Source organism: Carassius gibelio, chromosome A22, assembly GCF_023724105.1.
Source record: "Carassius gibelio isolate Cgi1373 ecotype wild population from Czech Republic chromosome A22, carGib1.2-hapl.c, whole genome shotgun sequence".
Lineage (NCBI taxonomy): Eukaryota > Metazoa > Chordata > Actinopteri > Cypriniformes > Cyprinidae > Carassius > Carassius gibelio.
The window spans coordinates 67,625-91,687 of NC_068392.1; the positions used below are offsets into that span (position 1 = coordinate 67,625).

A 24,063-nucleotide genomic window follows, 5' to 3' on the forward strand; every position below is an offset into this window, starting at 1 on the left:
TAGTTGACCAATCAGAACACAGTATGCTACCGAAAGGTGGGGTTTAAGGAAACTGAATCTTTTGAACAGCTTCGCGCGAACTGTTTGGGGATCTCTGAGAATTGAGGTAATTTTAAAATTATATTTTGACAAAATGACAATGTTTTTAACCTTGGATGGATTTAAACCTATTGTACAGGACTTATAAACAGTGATAGGAAGCTTAGAATTTTCATCTTACTGGCTCTTTAACAATGACTACCTTTTTCCTAGGTCCTAGCAGAGTGGAAACAGAAGTATGAGGAAAGCCAGGCTGAACTAGAAGGTGCTCAGAAAGAAGCTCGTTCTCTCAGCACTGAGCTGTTCAAAATGAAGAACTCCTATGAAGAAGCTCTTGATCACCTTGAGACACTGAAGAGGGAGAACAAGAATCTGCAACGTAAATGCCATTTTTTTGTAAACGATTATTTATAAGAGAAAAGCAATATAACCATAATTTTACAATTCTAATTACAATTCTGATTTCTAATTTTAAACCTTTTAGAGGAAATTTCTGACCTTACTGAGCAGCTTGGAGAGACTGGAAAGAGCATTCATGAGTTAGAGAAAGCCAAGAAGACAGTAGAGTCTGAGAAATCAGAGATCCAGACTGCACTTGAAGAAGCTGAGGTGCCATTCCTTTTCTACTATTTTAGCAATGACACTGTTGCTTGAATAATTTAAAACACTGAATATGGAGCGATTCAAAACCTTAAATTATAGAATTCTGCTAAATATTTTCTTCTAAATAACTCATAAATTATTTGATTGCCATGAATCACAGAGGCTATATCATTTTTGACAATGAAATATGATAGAAATATTTTCCCTTTGCCCTTATAGGGCACCCTGGAGCATGAAGAGTCGAAGATTCTTCGTGTGCAGCTGGAGCTGAACCAGGTGAAGAGTGAGATTGACAGGAAGCTGGCTGAGAAGGATGAGGAGATGGAACAGATCAAGAGGAACAGCCAAAGAGTGATCGACTCCATGCAGAGCACTCTGGACTCTGAGGTCAGGAGCAGAAATGATGCCCTGAGAGTCAAAAAGAAGATGGAGGGAGATCTGAATGAGATGGAGATCCAGCTGAGTCATGCAAACCGCCAGGCTGCTGAGGCCCAGAAACAGCTCAGGAACGTCCAAGGACAACTCAAGGTATCTCTCTGAAGAATGAGGAATTGAAACGCATATTAAATGTATGATAATATTATACATGAATTAACTGAGAATGACCTGCAACTAACAACTAAAGAACATTGCCACAGGATGCCCAACTGCACCTTGATGAAGCTGTCAGAGGACAGGAGGACATGAAGGAGCAGGTGGCCATGGTGGAGCGCAGGAATAACCTGATGCAAGCAGAGATTGAGGAGCTGAGAGCTGCACTGGAGCAAACAGAGAGAGGCCGCAAAGTGGCTGAGCAGGAGCTGGTGGATGCCAGCGAGCGTGTGGGACTGCTGCACTCACAAGTATAGAAAAACTATACCCTGAGCAAATTAAGTTTACATGAGAGCAGAGTTTAGTTAAATGTAGACTACATAAACTACCTGCTTAAATCCCACAGAATACAAGTCTTATTAACACCAAGAAGAAGCTTGAGGCTGATCTGGTCCAGGTTCAAGGAGAGGTGGATGATGCAGTCCAGGAGGCCAGAAATGCAGAGGAAAAGGCCAAGAAGGCCATCACTGATGTGAGCGCTAAGATTCTGTTTCTCTATTCTAATTTTAACAGTTATTTGACTTTGTTTATCTGCATTTGGTAACAAAGGGAACCTTCATGGAAGTCATTCCTGTCTATATTGGCTAGTTTATTTGAATTGGCTCATATTTCAGGCTGCCATGATGGCTGAGGAGCTGAAGAAGGAGCAGGACACCAGTGCTCACCTGGAGAGGATGAAGAAGAACCTGGAGGTGACTGTCAAAGACCTGCAGCACCGTCTGGATGAAGCTGAGAGTCTTGCCATGAAGGGTGGAAAGAAACAGCTCCAGAAACTGGAGTCCAGGGTAAATTACAAGCTAAACACTGTCTTAGATGAACTGTCTATGGTACAGATTTGAAAGGTGACATCAATCTCTCTCTACTGAAGGTGCGCGAGTTGGAGGCTGAAGTTGAAGCGGAACAGAGACGTGGTGCAGATGCTGTGAAAGGAGTTCGCAAATATGAAAGGAGAGTTAAGGAGCTCACCTACCAGGTAAAACTACACAGGATTTAGAAACTTACATTTCATTATAATTTACATAGGTAAACTAAGACCATCAACAATACTTTTACCCAAAGACTGAGGAAGACAAGAAGAACGTGATCCGACTGCAGGATCTGGTAGACAAGCTGCAGCTGAAAGTGAAGGCCTACAAGCGCCAGGCTGAAGAAGCTGTAAGTTTAATGTCAAATGTCCTAAGTGTGAGGTTTTGATATTTTCTAAACAATACATTCAGTGTCATGAGTGCAATGCACTGAAAGGGGTTGGATATCTGGTGTTATCCTAACAGGAGGAGCAGGCCAACACTCACCTGTCCAGGTACAGGAAGGTGCAGCATGAGCTGGAGGAGGCTCAGGAGCGCGCTGATATCTCTGAGTCCCAGGTCAACAAGCTGAGAGCCAAGAGCCGTGATGCTGGGAAGGTAAAAACAGATGATGATTATGTAGAGAAATTAACTTTTTATGCATAACATTTTAAAAACATTTTAAACAAAATCAAATTATATTATTTTGCATTTCAAGACTAAAGATGAAGAATGAAGACAAGAAACTACACCTACAAGCAAGCATATAATATGACTGACTTGTGCTGAGTTTTCCTGTGTCCATTAAAAAGGCATAATTTGACTTTGTTCTCCATTTATTTTTTCCACTTTGAAATTTTATCACATACTCAATCACTGTTGTAAAAGACAATCCATGAGGCACGATTTGATAAAGAACACAACTGCAAAATTAACAAAAAAGAACCCAAAAACAAAAAAGTAGGAAGAACGGGAAACAGACTAAATTTCATTACAAATAATCATCTCAGGTTATGCATGTAACCATGGTTCCCTGAGGATAGGGAACTAGACATTGCATCCCCTAGGTGGTCGCTATGGGGGAATGCTTTCAGTGTGACCACTGTCTAAAGCATGAATGCAGAAATGACAATGAACTTGACATTGGCAGGTGGCAGCCTATAATGTCACTACTTGTGTGACAGCAAGTATAAAAATGCACCTGTGGAAGACCTCATACACCTCTTTGTCCAAAGGAGATCTAAGCAGGAATACCTGAGGCATGGCAAAGAGATGCAGCATCTCATTCCAGCTCGTAGGGGCTGCAATGGGGAATGCAATAGCCACACCAGCATGCTGAAGGGATGAGTGCCCAAGAATTGACCTGAGTCAACTCAAAGGAATGAACATCCCTAAATCCACCAGCCATCGAACAAAGTGAGTGAAGCATAACTATTCCAGTGCCCCACAGAGTGGAAGCCTCAGAACTATCATAGTGAGAGGAAGTATACTAACACTCCACATTAAGATCAATAGCTAAATAGGTTCTCACAAGGATCGATCACAAGTACAGAATGGAGTACCACAAGACTCAGTACTAGGATCATTGCTTTTCACGCTTCATATGTTACCCTTGGCAGATATAATCAGGAAACATGGTGTTAGCATTCACTGTTATGCTGATGATACTCAGCTCTATATTTCTTTGTGGCCCAATAAAACATACCAATTCACAGAATAGAATGCATATTTACTGGACCAAAAACTTCCGCATGTAGTAACCTAGAACACTGTCCAATGCTGCGTTTCCGTCGAAATTACCCGGAACATTTGTACAAGGAACTTTTTTTCTCCAGGAACTTTTTTCCCCCCAGACCTGTTGCTTTCTGCGTTTCCACCGCGGTCTAAAGTACCGGGAAGATTAGGCAAATAGACTGGTGATGTAGGTCTGCGAGCGTTTCTCAATACAAAGTGCGCTGATTTTGGACGTGCATTCTCTGTAGTTCAGACTTTGTGCACTTATGTACTTAGTTCAGGAATATGTGTATATACAGCCATTACAATGAAACAAAATACTATATAAATTTGCCTTTTTTATTTTCATTTTAACATATAGATAAATTGAATACAGACAACTCACCTGAAATACTTTTAAAATTACATTTCATAACACAATAACAGTAATATTTAAAAAATGATCAGAATAAATGGTGGTTGAACTCAACCTATGCTTTGTGAACTCAACCAATCAGGATGTTTAGCGCCCCAGTCCCGCCCCCGAAAGTTCCGGAACTTTGAAAAAGTACTACCTCGCCAGCAGGGACTTTCTGAGGGGCATTTTTTTACCCGGAACTTTATTTAGTTCCTGGTTCCTGCGGTGGAAACACACCAAGTACCAGGCCAAAGTCCCTAGTTCCTGGGTAAAGTTCCTTCGGTGGAAATGCAGCATAACACTTGATGGCTGCTCTGTCGATTCTTTGTCATATGTTAGGAACCATAGGTGTGCTATTTGATAGCAAACTTTCATTTGAAAGCCACATTTCTGACATTTGTAAAACTGCCTTTTTCCATGCTGTCAATGTCATATGCAGAAATTATAATTCATGCATTCATTACTTCAAGGTTAGATTATTGTAATAGTTTGGACATTTGATAATACCTAGAATATCAAAATCAACTTTAGGCGGCAGATTCTTTTCCTATTTAGTTAAAAGACCCAAACTACTAGCTTTTTTCAGGAGGCAGACACACTATGTCAGTTTAAATCTAGATTAAAGACCCATCACTATAATTTGGCATGTAAATTATATACTAAAATCTGTAAAAGGATTGTTACGCTGTATTAAGTAGGTCATCTGGAACCGGGAACACATTCAATTACACGAAAATGTATTGTCTATTTCATTCTAATTCCAAGGTCACCATAATCACCAGGATCCAGTCCAGATGGTGGATCAGCACCAAGAGATGACCTCTACAGCCCTGAATGTCAGCAGAGACTATGAAAACTAGATGAGCACTAGAGACATGATCCTCAGCGAAGACCTCGTCAACTAGATGGCCATCAGGACAATACCACGAGAACCAGACGAGTCCTCTGCACACACCTTGTGGCCAGCTACATCACATCACCGTGTGATGTATTCAATCTTGAAGCAGAAGGAACTGGATGGATGGTCTGTGTGATGCCAGCCCACAGTATGACTTGTGTTGCAGGCTGGAATCAAATCACTACATGCTAGTTGTGTCTGGCCAGAGGAGAACTGACCCCCTGCCTGAGCCTGGTTTCTCCCAAGGTGTATATATATATTTTTTTCATTCTGTCACTGATGGGGTTTTGGTTCCTTGCCAGTGTCACCTTTTGGCTTGCTTAGTTGGGGACACTTAAAATTTGGCAATATTATAGACTTGACCACACAGGCACTGTTGGAAGAGAACTGAACTGAGCAAGATGATACATCACTGAATCAACTGAAAATAACTGACTTTAACTGGATAATTGACTGTTTACAACAGAATTGAAATTTGTTTATTTGAAAAAAAAATTTCTGTTTAACACAGTAAAGCTGCTTTGACACTTCTGTATTGTTAAAAGCGCTATATAAATAAAGGTGACTTGACTTGACTTCATGCTGGAGAAACAGTCATGTCAAACATGACACGACATTTAAGAAACTGCTCCCTACTTCCTAAATCTCATGTTTAATATTTGGATGTATGTGCCAGGGTTAGGCAAAATTCAGAATCGGAGAATCAGTTCCCTTTCAATTCAGCAGTTGGAATTTGGTTTTAACTGGCCACGTCCAGTTGATCTGGTATTTGAATTGGAATAAAATGATCAGAAATTGACAAATTTAGCACAGGGTTAGCACAGTTAATGGATTCTGCAACATGTTCTTCTACCCTGGGTACCAAATTATCACTACAATGTAATAATCATGACTTTTCACAAAGAACATAGTCTTTTCACTGCTGGTTGTACATTTGCATTGACATAACCACAACCCAGCAGACAGAAATAGATCTTTACATAAAAAAGGCAACACTTTAAAGAGCAAGGCATTCAGTAGTAACTGAGTTTTAATTGTATGTTCACATCATACGTAATTTGTACTTAAATGGATCCTAGCAAGCCACAATATATATATTTTTTTTTTCATTTGAGCAGAAGACACATATTTAGCTAAGCATAGAAAAAATACTGCCAGTTCCTTACAAAAAGAAAAAAGTAGTTTCAATATATCACTTTTAAACCATGTGTTATAAGATAAAACAAGACTCATTTATAACAATGCTCATTTAAATCAAGCTAGAACATCAGACCCTTCTGAAACTCAACCTGCAACCTAAAATGTAAAACACAGTAAAATAATATATTTGAATCACTAGGAATTTTTCAAAAAATATAAATGTCAAGTTGTCAACATTCAAATAAGCACTTTGACTTTAAGGTAAATGAAGCAAAAGACTTACTGATTGTTCCCTTCAAGTCTTTGCTGTTACTTGTATGGATAAGTGACCTAACCCTCGTAATACAAAACAGCAACACTTGCTGTGCTATATTTATGATTTCTCCATAAAAGCACATGCTCTTTATAACTTTGAGAGTCATAATATCACTATGAGTCCAGTTTATTTCATGCCATGACTACTGAGATTTAATTGCCCAATAAAAAATAAAAATAAAAAACCTGTTAGAGATATTATTTTTCATTTGGAAGGATAAACTGTCACAGTCCATCTCTGACAGTAAATAATTAATATCCTGCTGGCAAAAGATGGGAGAATTCTTGGACCAGCAGCAAAGCTGAACTGCATGAAAATGAACAAGAGGAAACAACAGAGCTGCTGTATGGTTTTATCACAAAACACACCTTTATCCCCAAAACACCTGCATGCCTAACACTTCTATGAAGATGTTCAAGGCAAATCAACGAATTCATGACCATGATCAAAGCACTGTGTGATGCTACAGATTAAGCTTTTAAAACTTTAGAAATTTAAGAGGCCACATATGCTTTTTAAAGTCATTAAAAGGTTTTAACTAACATAAATTATTAGTTACAAGTCTTGCTGTCACCTGAAACAGAATACTGGTGACATTTGACTGCTTCTTTGGATCTGATAGTTTCTCTTCTGAGCCAAGTTCCATTTATTTTAAAGATGCTACACTGAAATAGGACCTTAGTGACATCAAATTAAACTGGCAGTGCATTTGCATAGAAAAAAACATATTAATAAGGAAATTACAACCAACAAAAGGACAGTGTTTGACAACTTTTATGCCATATCTATTAACCAAACACCATTGTCTGTGTGCACCAATATAACACTATTCCTCGTATTGAATGAATGACATCATCTTCCTATTTCCCAATAGCACAGAGAAACATCACACCAAGTTAAATAACATGACCAAATCCGACTGGACTATTCTGCTGAGTGCTCATTAATGACACTATATAAATGGCAGCCCCTAACCCCCGAAGATTACAGCGACCAGGCAAAGGTGGGAGAAATGCCCATTTTAATTTGTCAGTTTGCTTTTTAAAAAAGAATTAATGTAGAACAACTATGTGTCCTTGAATTAAAGGATGTATACTGACCGATAATGGAAGATGCAAATAACATTTTCTAACTACCTCTTGGTCTTTTTTCAGAATCCATTACTTGACAGCTGCTATTTTCCTCTTGGAGCATCATAAAAGGTAAACCAATACAAATAGCTGATTAAAATATTGTAATTATTATGACAAGATGTCCAGCTTATAATATGAACACCTGATCAGAGTAAAGAGGTAAAAACTAAGCAGTGTTAAGGTGAATACTTTACTCCACAGTGAAGTGCCATCATGGGAGATGGGGAGATGGAGTGTTTCGGCCCGGCGGCCGTTTACCTCCGGAAGCCAGAAAGAGAGAGAATTGAGGCTCAGAACACCCCCTTTGATGCCAAAACGGCGTTCTTTGTGGTAGATGCAGATGAGATGTACCTGAAGGGTACTCTTGTTAGTAAAGAGGGTGGCAAAGCTACCGTCAAAACTCACAGTGGGAAAGTAAGTATCATGGAAATCAAATCTTCAGAGGTTAAATTTCATCAGATAAATAGTGTCCAAAAAAAATATAATCAATGTTCATTACAGACTGTCACAGTAAAAGAAGATGAAATCTTCCCCATGAATCCTCCCAAGTTTGACAAAATTGAGGACATGGCCATGATGACCCACCTCAATGAGCCTGCTGTGCTTTTTAACCTCAAAGAGCGTTACGCAGCATGGATGATCTATGTAAGTTTAAGTAAATCATGTTTTATTCCTGGTATGGGACGGCAGCCCTGAAAACTGGACTCTCTATCTCTGTTTCAGACCTACTCTGGCTTGTTCTGCGTCACTGTCAATCCCTACAAGTGGCTCCCAGTGTACGACGCAGTTGTTGTGGGTGGATACAGAGGCAAAAAGAGGATTGAAGCCCCACCTCACATCTTCTCCATCTCCGACAACGCCTACCAGTTCATGCTCACTGGTAAGTGGACTCTGGAAGTGTCACGAAATGAAAGTCAAGAAGGACTTTGACAAATTAAAAAAATTTACAATAACTACATTATATAAAGTATTAGTGTATAATTTATCTTCTACAAACAGGTGACTGTGCATTGTTAAAGCTACAGTATGTAACTTTTATTAGTTCAAAATCAAATACATTTCAAAGAGTACATGATAAATCCATAATGTTTATACATTACCAGGAATCACTATGATACATCTATAATAATTCTTAGTCATTTTAAAGCTGTTTAATCAGATTTCATGAGAAACTGCATACTTCCTTCATTTGTTTATGTGTGTTTACTTCATATTTGTAAATAAATTAAGGTCAGGCTAATACTAAATGCAGTGGAAGGTGTTCCTTCACAAATAATTTTAAGTTTTATGCTTCAGCTGCTAGAGAGCCAAAAGTTGCCTAATGTAGCCTGTCTAGATGCATAAGCTAATTCAAATATTAGGTTTTAAATTTATATTACTCACTGTTCCAATGATTTTATTATTTGTCTACAAATCTCTTAACAACCAGGCCCCTAAATACCTTTCCGACTTAATTAGCAATCATAATCCATCAAGATCATTCAGATCAAGGGATCATCATCTCTTGGCTGTTCCACGATCTAGCTCAAAACGAAGAGGTAATCGGGCTTTTGCAGTAGTTGGCCCTAAGCTGTGGAAACCCTACCACTACATGTTAAATCAGCCTCCACACTAGCTGAATTCAAATCTTTGCTGAAAACTAAAAAGCGTTTAATGTACCGTAACTTATGTTTTTGTCTTGTTTTGTTTGTTTCTCTTATTTTACTGTACAGCACTTTGGCCAACCAAGGTTGATTTTAAATGTGTTTTATAAATAAAACTTGATTGATTAATTGATTGATTGAAAAAAATAAAGTTCATACAAAAAGCACTAAACCCTAAATTAACTAGCTAGTAAACTATTAACTAAGTTAAATTTTTTGCTTGCTAATTGGTAAGTGCCTTATAACGACTACTATTTAATAGTCATTTTGCCCTTGTTAATGCAAATAGCATACATTTTGGCACAATTGTGTTTTTTCATTAGAATTTTTACATATCAGCCTTGTTTCCTTTAATACATCTATTTTTCAGTAGGTACCCATGTCCACATTGAAACCCATTAATAATCCAATTTTAAATTTCAGGCCATTTGACTATAAAATGATGCAGTCTTTTAATTCTGTTGGCTAGGCTTCAAAATTATTTTTTTTACCAAATGGTTCCATTTTCTCAGGTTTGGCCTATAAATCAAATACTCACTTTTTTATGTTTCTGCTTTTGCTGCATTATAGACCTAATTGGAAAAAATATGCAGATATATATTTGTGTGGGTGTGTTGGTACTGTATGAATGTCACAAAGTGGTTTGTAAGTTTGTTAGAAAAAATAATGTGTGTGTGGGGGGGCATGTTTTTGTGACATATGAGGATACAACTCTGTATAATGATATGGGTATGACACAGGTATTACAAGGAGAGGGTGACTTATGAGGACATAACCCATTTCCCTATTTTTCAAAATGCTTATAAATCATACAGAATAAGTTTTTTTGAGAAAGTAAAAATGCACAAAGTTTCCTGTGAGGGTTAGGGTTAGGTGTAGGGTTGGTGAAGGGACATAGAATATACAGTTTGTACCGTATAAAAACCATTACACCTATGGGATGAACACACTTTACACAAAAACAAAAGTGTGTGTGTGTGTGTGTGTGCAAAGTTTGTTTAATTATACTGTTCTGCATATCACAAATCCTAGCGCTGTGTTTAGCAGTGCAACTTTTCTGGCATTTAATGGAAAAAGTTTGGTACTGTGCCCAAACAAAATCTTACTAAAAGCTAAAATTTTGGAGACATCAACGTCAAGTTAGAAACAATTTTTTTTTTTTTTTTATTTACGGCTTTGATTTTCCACAACTTTCAAGAAAACATGTTTAGAGTTCAACATGTTTCATAAAATACTTCTTATAAACTAAAACCTCTTTAAACTTTAGACCTTAACTTCAACAATATTCTGCCATTTGTCTTCTTTAAAATGAAACTGTAAAAAAATATTTTTGAAATCGATTATTTTCCTTTAAGGACCACAGTGTAACTTTTTTTAAATAACATGCAAGGGTTAAATATGACCCGTATTATTGCATAAAATGTTTCCGAACCTCTTCTATATGCATTTACATTAAGTATTGAATATTAATAATGTTACAAATATAACCCATTAATGTATTAAAATGTACATATTTTTTTACAAACTTTTTATACCAAAAGTGCTACATTTTTTTTACTCTGTTAATATTCCCTGCTTTATTTTCAGATCGTGAGAACCAGTCTGTCCTGATTACGTGAGTAAATACTCTGCTGAAATTAAGTGATTTACAGTTATATAAATTAATTGAAGATTTATGACTTAATGGTGATCTCATAATAATCTCCAGTGGAGAATCTGGTGCAGGAAAGACTGTGAACACAAAACGTGTCATTCAGTACTTCGCAACTGTTGGTGCGATGTCTGGACCAAAGAAGCCGGAGCCAGTCCCTGGAAAAATGCAGGTTAGTAAACACTTATTCTAGACGTGTTATTGATGAAAGTATTTATACCTACTATCTACTGCCCTTCAATTACATTAGGGATCACTGGAGGATCAGATCGTGGCAGCAAACCCTCTGCTGGAGGCTTACGGTAATGCCAAGACTGTGAGGAACGACAACTCCTCTCGTTTTGTAAGTTGCACCTATGAATCATTACAGCATTGTACAACATCAGTCACATTTTCAAAACTTCCAAACAGTTGAGCTGATTTCAATCTCTGTAGGGTAAATTCATCAGGATTCACTTTGGCACCACTGGAAAACTGGCCTCAGCTGATATTGAAACTTGTGAGTCAATACTGTTTTAAGCCAAATATTTTATCATTTGGTGACTAACAACAACAAATTAATCAATTGAACTCAATTGAACTTTTTCCACCACTTTTACAGATCTGCTAGAAAAGTCAAGAGTGACATTCCAGCTGTCGGCTGAGAGGAGTTACCACATCTTCTACCAGCTCATGACTGGACACAAGCCAGAGCTGCTCGGTGAGAAATCCACAGGATTGTGTGTTTCAGTTAATTCCTAGTGTAAGAGCACTGTTAACATGCTGCACATCAACTCTTTATAGAGGCCTTGCTCATCACCACCAACCCTTATGACTATCCAATGGTCAGCCAGGGTGAAATCACTGTCAAGAGCATCAATGATGTCGAGGAGTTCATTGCCACAGATGTATGTGGACAACTGCAATATTGTTTTTAGTAGTAGCAGCAGTATTTTCAGATTACAGGCAATATATTTGACATTAAATTAAAAGAAAGAACATCAGCATAAACCGATTACTGCAAGACTTACAATATAAAAGACTCTTCACTTTTGGCTCTATAATAAAAAATGTGATTTATTTGGTCGTTGTGAAAACAGACTGCCATTGACATTCTGGGCTTCACTGCTGATGAGAAAATCAGCATCTACAAGCTAACAGGTGCTGTGATGCATCATGGGAACATGAAGTTCAAACAGAAGCAGAGAGAGGAGCAGGCTGAACCTGATGGCACTGAGGGTAAGGTGTTTTATTAGCACTTATTAGCATGCAAACATTGACTTCATTAGCAACAATAATTCATGAATCTGTACGTCCTCAGTGGCCGATAAAATCGCTTACCTCATGGGCCTCAACTCCGCTGACATGCTGAAAGCTCTGTGCTTCCCCAGAGTGAAGGTTGGGAATGAGATGGTGACCAAAGGCCAGACAGTCCCACAGGTGATCACTTACCTTCTCAATAGATGAATAAACCTAGAAATGTCCTGCAGACATTCATAAAATAAATTCACCATACAGAAAGTAAAGTTTAATATCAATTACACTGATCTTTGAATTTCTCAGGTGAACAACGCAGTCTCTGCACTCTCCAAGTCTGTCTATGAGAAAATGTTCTTGTGGATGGTCATACGAATCAATGAGATGCTGGACACGAAGCAGCCTAGACAGTTCTTCATTGGTGTGCTGGACATCGCTGGATTTGAAATCTTCGATGTGAGCATCAGTCATTAATGTCTCTGTAAGAATCAAGATATAAAAGATTGCAGTAGGCAGTGAGAACTTGCTTTTGTTGAATTATCAGTTCAACAGCTTGGAGCAGCTATGCATCAACTTCACAAATGAGAAACTGCAACAGTTCTTCAACCACCATATGTTCGTTCTGGAGCAAGAGGAATACAAGAAAGAAGGCATTGAATGGGAGTTCATTGACTTTGGTATGGACTTGGCTGCCTGCATTGAGCTCATTGAGAAGGTAAGAGGAAATTCTGTAAATTAAATTTACTATTCACATTGTGTCTGTACTTGAGATTGTATATTTCTTCAACAGCCAATGGGCATCTTCTCCATCCTTGAAGAGGAGTGCATGTTCCCCAAGGCAACAGACACAAGCTTCAAAAACAAGCTGCATGATCAGCATCTGGGTAAAACTCCTGCCTTCCAGAAGCCCAAGCCTGCCAAAGGTAAGGCCGAGGCCCACTTCTCTCTGGTGCACTACGCCGGCACTGTGGACTACAACATTGTCGGCTGGCTGGACAAGAACAAGGATCCACTGAACGACTCTGTGGTGCAACTTTACCAAAAGTCATCTCTCAAAGTACTGGCCTTCCTGTATGCCGCTCATGGAGCTGCTGAAGGTACAAACCTATGCAGTCCTTGAATTCCTTTGTATTTTAATTATGTACAAGATCAATGCATATACAAAAACTGAGAAAACAATAAGATTATCAGAACGCAACAATCTACATGGCCACAGATTTAAAATATGAAGTAAATAAATGCAAAATAACAATTAGATTTAACAAGATTTAAATATAGATTCAGTGAAGGGGCTTAATGGAAAACAACACAAGATCAAAAAAAAACTTCTGTCATTGTTATAAAACAGCTGAGGGTGGCGGTGGAAAGAAAGGCAAGAAGAAGGGTGGTTCCTTCCAGACGGTGTCTGCACTTTTTAGGGTAAACATAATTCTCTCTTTTAATGAAGGATGTGAATGTCTTCTCTATTAAACACTGGAATAAATGGCATAAACATTTTCACAGGAGAACCTGGGTAAGCTGATGACTAACCTGAGGAGCACTCACCCTCACTTTGTGCGCTGCTTGATTCCTAATGAGTCCAAGACTCCAGGTAAACTTGATCTCTGAAGACTCAAATGTATGAAAGTTTTGAAAATATCTCTGGAACCTTAAAAACATTTGCATTGCAGGTCTGATGGAGAACTTCCTGGTTATCCACCAGCTCAGGTGTAATGGTGTGCTGGAGGGTATCAGAATCTGCAGGAAGGGTTTCCCCAGCAGAATCCTCTACGGTGACTTCAAGCAGAGGTAAAGACACCTTTTTGCAACATCTTACTTAGAGATGATGCATCACATGATCTTCACCATTTTACATGTTTTATAAGAACAACTCTTCCATGAATGTCCTCTAGATACAAAGTATTAAATGCTAGTGTGATCCCTGAGGGACAGTTTATTGACAACAAAAAGGCTTCAGAGAAACTCTTGGGCTCTATTGATGTGGACCACACCCAATACAAGTTTGGACACACCAAGGTAAGCTTCTCCACAAATGCATTACATGGACAAAACAAAACCAATTTCCACAATTCCCTGCTAAATTTGGACTTTATTACAACACAATTAAATTGTAGAGAATTCAATGACTCCAATTGTACTGCAACAGTCTGAGGAAGGATGGCCTTGCACTGGAAGTTAAACATGAAATGCCATTTAAACACAAGAGGTCAGGCATGTGCTGATGAGGTCTGGTTAGCAGTCTGTGTTCAAATTTATCCTGAATCTCTAGGCTTTGTGCTAGTCAAGTTATTCCACAACAGATTTAACAAAACATTTCCATGTGGACCCCATTTTGTGTACTGGACATTATCATGCCTTCCCAAATTATTGCATCAAAAAAGAAATGACAGAATTCTCTTGAATGTCATTCTGTAGTATAACACAGAATATAATATAATTTTCTGACTAGAATTACTGAAACATCCAAATTTGCTGACATATTGGCATCTTCAGCACTACAGCTTATATATTCCAAATTTTATTGTAGGTGTTCTTTAAAGCTGGTCTGTTGGGTGCTCTTGAGGAGATGAGAGATGAGAAACTAGCACTGCTGGTTACCATGACTCAGGCTTTGTGCCGTGGATACGTCATGAGGAAAGAGTTTGTCAAAATGATGGAAAGGAGGTACAATAAACTGAGAAAGATATTTGCACTACAACTGTTTGGTACCACAGATTTATAAAGACTGATTTACTGATTACAATTTACACAGAGAATCAATTTATTCCATCCAATACAACATCCGCTCATTCATGAATGTCAAACATTGGCCATGGATGAAGCTCTACTTCAAGATCAAGCCTCTTCTGAAGAGTGCAGAGACTGAGAAAGAGATGGTAGCAATGAAGGAGAATTACGAAAAAATGAAGGAGGATCTGGCAAAGGCATTAGCTAAAAAGAAGGAGCTTGAGGAGAAAATGGTGTCACTTCTTCAGGAAAAAAATGACCTTCAGCTGCAAGTAACAGCTGTGAGTATTTCAGCTCTCATTTTTGCCAATAAGCATCCTACAGCTATGAGCATAAGTCATTAAATATATCCATGTGAATGAACAGGAATCTGAAAACCTCTCTGATGCTGAGGAGAGATGTGAAGGGCTCATCAAAAGCAAGATCCAGCTCGAGGCCAAACTCAAAGATACAAACGAGAGACTGGAGGATGAGGAGGAAATCAATGCTGAACTGACTGCCAAGAAGAGGAAACTGGAGGATGAATGCTCCGAGCTGAAGAAAGACATCGATGACCTGGAGCTCACCTTGGCAAAAGTGGAGAAGGAGAAACATGCTACAGAAAATAAAGTCAGTATTTTCTGACATCATCATACTGCTGACTGTGATTCAGGCTCTTGAGAATGAAAGCAGTAAACAATGCATCCATCTAGGTGAAAAACCTGACAGAGGAGATGGCCTCTCAGGATGAGAGCATTGCCAAGCTGACCAAAGAGAAGAAAGCCCTCCAAGAGGCACACCAGCAGACTCTTGATGACCTTCAGGCAGAGGAAGACAAAGTCAACACTCTGACTAAAGCTAAGACAAAGCTTGAGCAGCAAGTGGACGATGTAAGATGCTTGGCATAAGTCTATGAGTAAGATTATGAATCAGTAAGAAAATAAATGTGTTGCTCTATACCAGATTTTAATTCTAAATCTTCTTTAACAATAGCTTGAGGGCTCACTGGAGCAAGAGAAGAAGCTCCGTATGGACCTTGAGAGAGCCAAGAGAAAGCTTGAGGGTGATCTGAAACTGGCCCAGGAGTCCATAATGGACCTGGAGAATGAAAAACAGCAATCAGATGAGAAGATCAAAAAGTGAGTAGATGTCTGCATAATTACACATTTAACCCTCTGGGGTTCTTCGGTCATTTATGACCCGAAGATTTTTTTTAAAAAAATGTTACAAATCGTAGCTTCATCGGAATGGTCCGAAACTTGGTGACTTTTTTGGTACTTGGTATATGAACACCCCAAAAAATTGGGGACAGGATTTTAAAAGTCTAAGTGGTCGTAAAAAAAATAGTCACACTCAGGGTCTTCGGATCAAAAATGACCCGCCATAGGAAATGAATGGGAAATTTGCAAAAATATGAAAATACTGAGTTTTTTTGTGTGTACAATCTACAAATCAGCCACGATGTAGAAAAAAAGCATACAACAGTGAAGGGGTGAATCTCTAAAACATCAAGAGTGCAAAACAGACAAAAAAATTCACACACACACACACACACACACACTTATACACACAAAAACACACACAAATGAAAGTATCATTGCAAAAGCTAATTTTGGGAAATGTGTGAAATAAAAGAAATTATTCATCAATGTAAGAAATAAAGTGCACAGCAATAAAAGCATGAGGCTGTAAGCCATCAAGGTTGCAAAATAGACACACTCACTCACTCACACACACACACACACACACACACACACACACACACACACATAGGGAAATATGAGACTGGTGAAACTGTAACAGAGATATGTGAGAATATGTGAAATAAAATCAATGAATCAAATAAAGGGGAGACATTGGATCCAAAATGCAAAAGTCACACACCATGTCTCTCTCTTGAACACACACACACACACAAACACACACACACAAGCACGTGTGCACGCACGCACGCACACACGCACAAACAGAGTAAGGTCAAAGGATGGAATTCTTCCCTAGTAACCTCCAGGCCTATTCGAGCGACCCAGGCCCAGCGTGACACTTTTTTTATTTTCTATTTTCCATTTACATGTACTGTTTGAAAATGATAATACGTTTGCTGTTATTTTTGTTTTTTGTTCATAATTGCTGTTGGCAATTTTGAAGAGTTACTGTTCATTGAATTGCAAAAAATAATTTTAATGGAAATGTTTATAATAAAAGGTAAATAAAAATATGTTATGATTTAAATAATGTAATTTTTTTTATTAAGTTAGAATTAAAACAATGGGTAACAAAATGCTTTCCGTTTGTTCTCTTTCTAGTGCAATGTTCAGGTTTGACTGTATTATAAAGTAAAACTGGCACTTGAAATTACCATTTAATCAACCAAAAAAAAAAAAAAAAAAAACTTGACAAAAATAGTCTTTGAGAATCTGTGATTATATATTAAAATCCACAACCTGAAATAAATAGGCAAATATGTGCAAAAATCACTAGAATTCACAAGCCTTTCTACAGAGAGCTGTAACATTCTCTCTAGTGGTAAAAATGTGCTATTGCATGATAAAATGCTTAATTTGTCCACCAGATGGCACCAATCTAATTTCAAAAATTGTTTTCTATAGGCTTTGGCTGTACTTTAAATAAAATACAGCATTAATAAAAATAAAAATAAAAATACATATATATATAAATTTTCTATTATAATTCAATGGGAAAAAATGGATCATAATTATTGCATAAAAATTCATTATTATCATAAAATTCTCTCAAAACACCAAAAAAGAAAGAAAAAATATTATTGAACAAAAATACATTTGATTGATTTTACTGAAAAAAAGTATACCTGAATCCCGGCCTCTGGGTCATTTTTGACCCGAAGGTCCTGAGTGTGACTCATAAATGAAGAACCCCAGAGGGTTAACAAAAAGTACGTATTTTGCACATTTTACAAAACACTTTTTTAAAAACAGGAAGGACTTTGAGATAAGTCAGCTTCTCAGCAAGATTGAGGATGAACAGTCTTTAGGAGCACAGCTTCAGAAGAAGATCAAAGAACTTCAGGTAACACTAACCCCAATCTTTCTGATGTGAAATGGTGAGGAAGTTGCATAGCTGTGAAAACCAACCAACATTACAAAGATCACTAAAGAACTCCTTGTCTTTCTTTCTTTAGGCCCGTATCGAGGAGCTGGAAGAGGAAATAGAGGCAGAGCGAGCTGCTCGTGCCAAAGTAGAGAAGCAGAGAGCTGATCTCTCCAGGGAACTTGAAGAGATCAGCGAGAGGCTTGAGGAAGCTGGTGGTGCTACTGCTGCTCAGATTGAGATGAACAAGAAGCGTGAAGCTGAATTCCAGAAGTTGCGTCGTGATCTGGAGGAGTCCACCTTGCAGCATGAAGCTACAGCTGCAGCTCTCCGAAAGAAGCAGGCAGACAGTGTGGCTGAACTCGGAGAACAGATCGACAACCTCCAGCGGGTCAAGCAGAAGCTGGAGAAGGAGAAGAGTGAATACAAGATGGAGATTGATGACCTGACAAGCAACATGGAGGCTGTGGCTAAAGCAAAGGTAATTTCATTAGAGAATCAATAAATATAAAAACATCTTTACAAAATCTGCATATAAACCTGTACATTTTAAGGCTAATTTAGAGAAGATGTGCCGAACCCTGGAAGACCAGCTGAGTGAAATCAAGACCAAGAGTGATGAAAATGTTCGTCAGCTGAATGACATGAATGCACAACGTGCAAGACTTCAGACTGAAAATGGTAATACATATTAAGCTTCAGATGTAAAAAAGTAAAAAAAAAATTGCATTAAAAGATTTTGTTATTATATTTTATTTTAATATCTATAACCTGTCTCTAAGGTGAATTTAGCCGTCAACTGGAAGAGAAAGAAGCACTTGTTTCACAGCTAACTAGAGGAAAACAGGCTTATACACAGCAAATTGAGGAACTCAAAAGGCATATTGAGGAAGAAGTCAAGGTAGAGTTACACATTTTATAAACCAAGCCATGCTATAGATGGTCAACGGTTTAAAAACTCAAAATATGCTGCTTTACAGGCCAAGAATGCTCTGGCCCATGCGGTCCAGTCTGCCCGTCATGACTGTGACTTGCTCAGAGAGCAGTATGAGGAGGAGCAAGAGGCCAAAGCTGAACTCCAGCGGGGAATGTCTAAGGCCAACAGTGAGGTGGCCCAATGGAGAACCAAATATGAGACTGATGCAATCCAGCGAACTGAGGAGCTTGAGGAATCCAAGTAAATAACAATGTCTCCAGCACACTACATTTAATTTCACAAATATTAGTAATATTTCATCATTTAATATCACTCTCTTCAGGAAAAAGCTTGCCCAGCGTCTGCAGGATGCTGAAGAATCCATTGAAGCGGTGAACTCCAAGTGTGCCTCACTGGAAAAGACCAAACAGAGACTGCAGGGTGAAGTAGAGGACCTCATGATTGATGTGGAGAGGGCAAATTCATTGGCTGCCAACCTTGACAAGAAGCAGAGAAACTTTGACAAGGTGAGAAAGATGCAGATAATCTTCTAATCTAAACCTGGATCCATAGACTTGGCTAATTAACAATAAGTACCTTTTTCCTAGGTCCTAGCAGAGTGGAAACAGAAGTATGAGGAAAGCCAGGCTGAACTAGAAGGTGCTCAGAAAGAAGCTCGTTCTCTCAGCACTGAGCTGTTCAAAATGAAGAACTCCTACGAAGAAGCTCTTGATCACCTTGAGACACTGAAGAGGGAGAACAAGAATCTGCAACGTAAATTGCACTTTTATTCCTTCAGTAAGGATATAAGTACAGAGATCCATTAAAACAAAGTTTTACATTTTGCTTTTTAAAATCCTTTAGAGGAGATTTCTGACCTCACTGAGCAGCTTGGAGAGACTGGAAAGAGCATTCATGAACTGGAAAAGGCAAAGAAGACTGTGGAGTCTGAGAAAGTAGAGATCCAGACTGCACTAGAAGAAGCTGAGGTGACATTCTTTTAGTTCAGTACAAACATTATAATGCCATTTATTTTAATGATATTAAAACACTGAATATGGATTGATTTAAAACCGTTAATTTCCTACATATGCTGTTATTTATGATAGTCATTTTTGTCTTGTAGGGCACCCTGGAGCATGAAGAGTCCAAGATTCTCCGTGTGCAGCTGGAGCTGAACCAGGTGAAGAGTGAGATTGACAGGAAGCTGGCTGAGAAGGATGAGGAGATGGAACAGATCAAGAGGAACAGCCAAAGAGTGATCGACTCCATGCAGAGCACTCTGGACTCTGAGGTCCGGAGCAGGAATGATGCCCTGAGAGTCAAAAAGAAGATGGAGGGAGATCTGAATGAGATGGAGATCCAGCTGAGTCATGCAAACCGCCAGGCTGCTGAGGCCCAGAAACAGCTCAGGAACGTCCAAGGACAACTCAAGGTATCTCTCTGAAGAATGAGGAATTGAAACGCATATTAAATGTATGATAATATTATACATGAATTAACTGAGAATGACCTGCAACTAACAACTAAAGAACATTGCCACAGGATGCCCAACTGCACCTTGATGAAGCTGTCAGAGGACAGGAGGACATGAAGGAGCAGGTGGCCATGGTGGAGCGCAGGAATAACCTGATGCAAGCAGAGATTGAGGAGCTGAGAGCTGCACTGGAGCAAACAGAGAGAGGCCGCAAAGTGGCTGAGCAGGAGCTGGTGGATGCCAGCGAGCGTGTGGGACTGCTGCACTCACAAGTATAGAAAAACTATACCCTGAGCAAATTAAGTTTACATGAGAGCAGAGTTTAGTTAAATGTAGACTACATAAACTACCTGCTTAAATCCCACAGAATACAAGTCTTATTAACACCAAGAAGAAGCTTGAGGCTGATCTGGTCCAGGTTCAAGGAGAGGTGGATGATGCAGTCCAGGAGGCCAGAAATGCAGAGGAAAAGGCCAAGAAGGCCATCACTGATGTGAGCGCTAAGATTCTGTTTCTCTATTCTAATTTTAACAGTTATTTGACTTTGTTTATCTGCATTTGGTAACAAAGGGAACCTTCATGGAAGTCATTCCTGTCTATATTGGCTAGTTTATTTGAATTGGCTCATATTTCAGGCTGCCATGATGGCTGAGGAGCTGAAGAAGGAGCAGGACACCAGTGCTCACCTGGAGAGGATGAAGAAGAACCTGGAGGTGACTGTCAAAGACCTGCAGCACCGTCTGGATGAAGCTGAGAGTCTTGCCATGAAGGGTGGAAAGAAACAGCTCCAGAAACTGGAGTCCAGGGTAAATTACAAGCTAAACACTGTCTTAGATGAACTGTCTATGGTACAGATTTGAAAGGTGACATCAATCTCTCTCTACTGAAGGTGCGCGAGTTGGAGGCTGAAGTTGAAGCGGAACAGAGACGTGGTGCAGATGCTGTGAAAGGAGTTCGCAAATATGAAAGGAGAGTTAAGGAGCTCACCTACCAGGTAAAACTACACAGGATTTAGAAACTTACATTTCATTATAATTTACATAGGTAAACTAAGACCATCAACAATACTTTTACCCAAAGACTGAGGAAGACAAGAAGAACGTGATCCGACTGCAGGATCTGGTAGACAAGCTGCAGCTGAAAGTGAAGGCCTACAAGCGCCAGGCTGAAGAAGCTGTAAGTTTAATGTCAAATGTCCTAAGTGTGAGGTTTTGATATTTTCGAAACAATACATTTAGTGCCATGAGTGCAATGCTCTGAAAGGGGTTGGATATCTGGTGTTATCCTAACAGGAGGAGCAGGCCAACACTCACCTGTCCAGGTACAGGAAGGTGCAGCATGAGCTGGAGGAGGCTCAGGAGCGCGCTGATATCTCTGAGTCCCAGGTCAACAAGCTGAGAGCCAAGAGCCGTGATGCTGGGAAGGTATAGTAAAACAATTTGCGGGGGGGGGAATGTTAAATATGATTAATATATTTAAGTTTTGGATCAAAAGCATCACATTGCTTTTAATTTTCTAAATTTAAATGTCTTTTTGGTTACTGAAGAGCAAGGATGAAGAATGAAGATGAGCCATCACACCACATCTACAAGGAAGCATATAATTTGACTTACTTGTGCTGTGTCTTACATATGCATTAAATGCAGTTTCTCAAGGCACTCTTGGTTTTTGTCATTTTAGCGAAACTGGTAGATCTTGGAAGTAGGCATGCAATGATTATAGATTTTGTTGGTACAATTATAGTCTGAGGAAAAATCATGGTTTCACGGTCATCATGAATATTATGCATCATTAATTTCACAACACTACTAATGTATAAAATCACATAAATACTCTTTAGATTTTAAAGTGTCATTTATTGCTACCTTTTGAAACAGAAATAACACAGTAACCAAATAATACATCACAAAAATCCATCTCTTTCTTTGAAATAAAAAGGTGACCTCTGCTCTGTAAATATCCATGTCATTATTTCCCTTTTGAAAACAGCAAATGGAAAATAGATTACAAAATGATTTAGTGTTTTCAGTTTGTGCATCCTTTCTATTATTATTATTAATATAAGACTAATGTTATCTTTATTAATCCCCCAGGGAAAATGTTACTAATGAGGGGAATTAACTGAACCGTTATTGTCATCAACTCTCATCCATCCCTATGTATACTTTTTAATACTCTCTTTAATAATTCATCTAATTTTGCATGTGGCCTGAGAAAATCATGATAAAATTGGGTAAACTGGCAGTGGGAAGTTTTCACAAGCAAAAACAGAGGCCAACATTGTGGTCTGGAATGCACATTTTAAAAAGAGAATAACTGCCTGTACCTTACCGGATCGCTAAATTATATTTCTCAGTAATGAGGGGGTAAATCACTCTAAATCAAGAAACTAAACTCACAGCTTCATTGTTTATATAGAGAGACACACAGACGCAAGTAATTCACACATGCAACTGTCACCTCTCTCGAATGATTGATCGATATAAATTGAATCAAATCAAATTCAAAAATGTATTCAAGTAAATGTTATAATTAACTCATTCAAATAAATGTGTGGGAGGAGCCTTTATGATTAATTAACCCTGATGTTTTAAACTGTGGTTAATTGCTGGATATCTACTTGGAAGACAATATAACAGCTTCTCAGGACATACATGAACTAAAAAATATATTATAAATACCTTGAATGAAAAGTAAGTTGCTTTGGACAAATGTTTCTACCCAATGTACAGATTTAAATTAACCTCAATTTAAAATTCAGTGAAAATAACAAAATAGTCATTATAACTTCAGCTGTTTTACATAATACAACAGAGACATAAAGTCCAATCTTCTCACTTTCACTGACAAAGGAAAATAAAATGTGAGTGCAAATGAAATGTAAAATTATATGGCTAAAATAGGATAGTATCATTATTTAAACTACCCAGTGCACATCACATTGTGTCAAAGTCACATTTTAAATTGTGTTGTTTCACAAGAAAAGCTACTGTGTATGATAAAGTTACAATTCTCACAATGATTATAGCCACAGAGCCGTCTTAGGAATATATTAATATATTCACAGAAATATTCATATCCATAAGCCATGTTTTCAACATTGTTACACGATAGCAACAAAACAGCAACACACATAAAAATCACTTAAGCAAATGCAAAATACCACTCATATTTCCTTCACAAAAAATATGCTTTATATTAATAATAACTATAGGTAGAAAAGTAACAATAAAAACACATCAAAAACTATGTACAGAAAACCAATACCCACGCCCCAGCGTCTTTCAAATCACAGATAAGCAAGTCTAAAAAAGTGAGTTTTCAAGTATATTGTTAAAAGATCTGATAGATCATTCGGTGCCAAACTATGCAAGGCCTTATACACAAGCATGAGAATTTTGGAATCAATATGACCTGACAGGAAGCCAGTTTAGGGATTTCAGAATTGGAGTGATATGCTCTCTATTTCTGGTCCCTCTCAGAGCAGCTGAATTTTGGAAATACTGCAGTTTATTTAGGGTAGTTTTTGACAAATGACAAATGTGTTGATCGGTTTATCAGCCACAGTAAAGGACAGCATGGGGCGAATTCGTGCAATATTTCTGAGATGAAAAAAATGACATTTAACAGTGTTCTGAGCATGGAGGTCAAATGTTAATGGGTGTCAAATATCCTTCCCAGGTTCTTTAATTTTGTTTGAAACACCAAGACTGAACCATTTTCAGTTAG

At 38.3% G+C, this 24,063-nt stretch overlaps 2 protein-coding genes across 8 annotated transcripts in view; both read left to right on the plus strand.

The window, feature by feature from the left end:
• Positions 1-238: 238 nt before the first annotated feature.
• On the plus strand, positions 239-2,841 carry LOC127942569 (myosin heavy chain, fast skeletal muscle-like). The gene is made up of 10 exons (XM_052538374.1): positions 239-418; positions 524-648; positions 862-1,170; positions 1,281-1,484; positions 1,580-1,705; positions 1,848-2,018; positions 2,102-2,206; positions 2,293-2,388; positions 2,505-2,636; positions 2,737-2,841. The coding sequence occupies exons 1-10, from the start codon at positions 349-351 to the stop codon at positions 2,752-2,754; spliced, it is 1,356 nt and encodes a 451-aa protein (XP_052394334.1). The 5' UTR covers positions 239-348; the 3' UTR covers positions 2,755-2,841.
• A 4,129-nt stretch (positions 2,842-6,970) lies between these two features.
• Positions 6,971-24,063, plus strand: part of LOC127942563 (myosin heavy chain, fast skeletal muscle-like) — a 139,966-nt gene continuing 122,873 nt past the window's right edge. For 2 of the 7 annotated variants that reach the window (XM_052538365.1, XM_052538366.1), the window contains exons 1-37: positions 7,545-7,705; positions 7,838-8,050; positions 8,138-8,281; positions 8,360-8,516; positions 10,867-10,894; positions 10,988-11,102; positions 11,181-11,273; positions 11,366-11,429; positions 11,532-11,630; positions 11,714-11,817; positions 12,010-12,148; positions 12,231-12,349; positions 12,473-12,622; positions 12,711-12,881; positions 12,957-13,263; positions 13,515-13,585; positions 13,670-13,757; positions 13,837-13,954; positions 14,059-14,182; positions 14,694-14,830; positions 14,919-15,174; positions 15,260-15,502; positions 15,586-15,762; positions 15,866-16,011; positions 17,830-17,920; positions 18,033-18,422; positions 18,496-18,622; positions 18,724-18,842; positions 18,922-19,118; positions 19,201-19,384; positions 19,466-19,631; positions 19,722-19,846; positions 19,984-20,292; positions 20,403-20,606; positions 20,702-20,827; positions 20,970-21,140; positions 21,224-21,328. In XM_052538365.1, coding sequence (XP_052394325.1) covers positions 7,850-8,050; positions 8,138-8,281; positions 8,360-8,516; positions 10,867-10,894; positions 10,988-11,102; positions 11,181-11,273; positions 11,366-11,429; positions 11,532-11,630; positions 11,714-11,817; positions 12,010-12,148; positions 12,231-12,349; positions 12,473-12,622; positions 12,711-12,881; positions 12,957-13,263; positions 13,515-13,585; positions 13,670-13,757; positions 13,837-13,954; positions 14,059-14,182; positions 14,694-14,830; positions 14,919-15,174; positions 15,260-15,502; positions 15,586-15,762; positions 15,866-16,011; positions 17,830-17,920; positions 18,033-18,422; positions 18,496-18,622; positions 18,724-18,842; positions 18,922-19,118; positions 19,201-19,384; positions 19,466-19,631; positions 19,722-19,846; positions 19,984-20,292; positions 20,403-20,606; positions 20,702-20,827; positions 20,970-21,140; positions 21,224-21,328 — 5,565 coding nt within the window. In that variant the 5' untranslated portion in view covers positions 7,545-7,705; positions 7,838-7,849. Of the gene's footprint in view, positions 6,975-7,543; positions 7,706-7,837; positions 8,051-8,137; positions 8,282-8,359; positions 8,517-10,866; positions 10,895-10,987; positions 11,103-11,180; positions 11,274-11,365; positions 11,430-11,531; positions 11,631-11,713; positions 11,818-12,009; positions 12,149-12,230; positions 12,350-12,472; positions 12,623-12,710; positions 12,882-12,956; positions 13,264-13,514; positions 13,586-13,669; positions 13,758-13,836; positions 13,955-14,058; positions 14,183-14,693; positions 14,831-14,918; positions 15,175-15,259; positions 15,503-15,585; positions 15,763-15,865; positions 16,012-17,829; positions 17,921-18,032; positions 18,423-18,495; positions 18,623-18,723; positions 18,843-18,921; positions 19,119-19,200; positions 19,385-19,465; positions 19,632-19,721; positions 19,847-19,983; positions 20,293-20,402; positions 20,607-20,701; positions 20,828-20,969; positions 21,141-21,223; positions 21,329-21,414; positions 21,511-21,626; positions 21,759-21,880; positions 22,292-24,063 lie in introns of those variants that run through there. The other 5 variants (XM_052538361.1, XM_052538364.1, XM_052538367.1 and 2 more) reach the window with 5 other exon arrangements.

Excerpts from the sequence above, each read along its gene's own strand:
- LOC127942569 (XM_052538374.1), top strand. The coding sequence starts at position 349 with ATGAAGAACTCCTATGAAGAAGCTCTTGATCACCTTGAGACACTGAAG. Across the intron at positions 2,019-2,101 it reads TCCAGAAACTGGAGTCCAGG|GTGCGCGAGTTGGAGGCTGA; the intron begins GTAAATTACAAG and ends TCTCTACTGAAG. Across the intron at positions 2,207-2,292 it reads TTAAGGAGCTCACCTACCAG|ACTGAGGAAGACAAGAAGAA; the intron begins GTAAAACTACAC and ends TTTTACCCAAAG.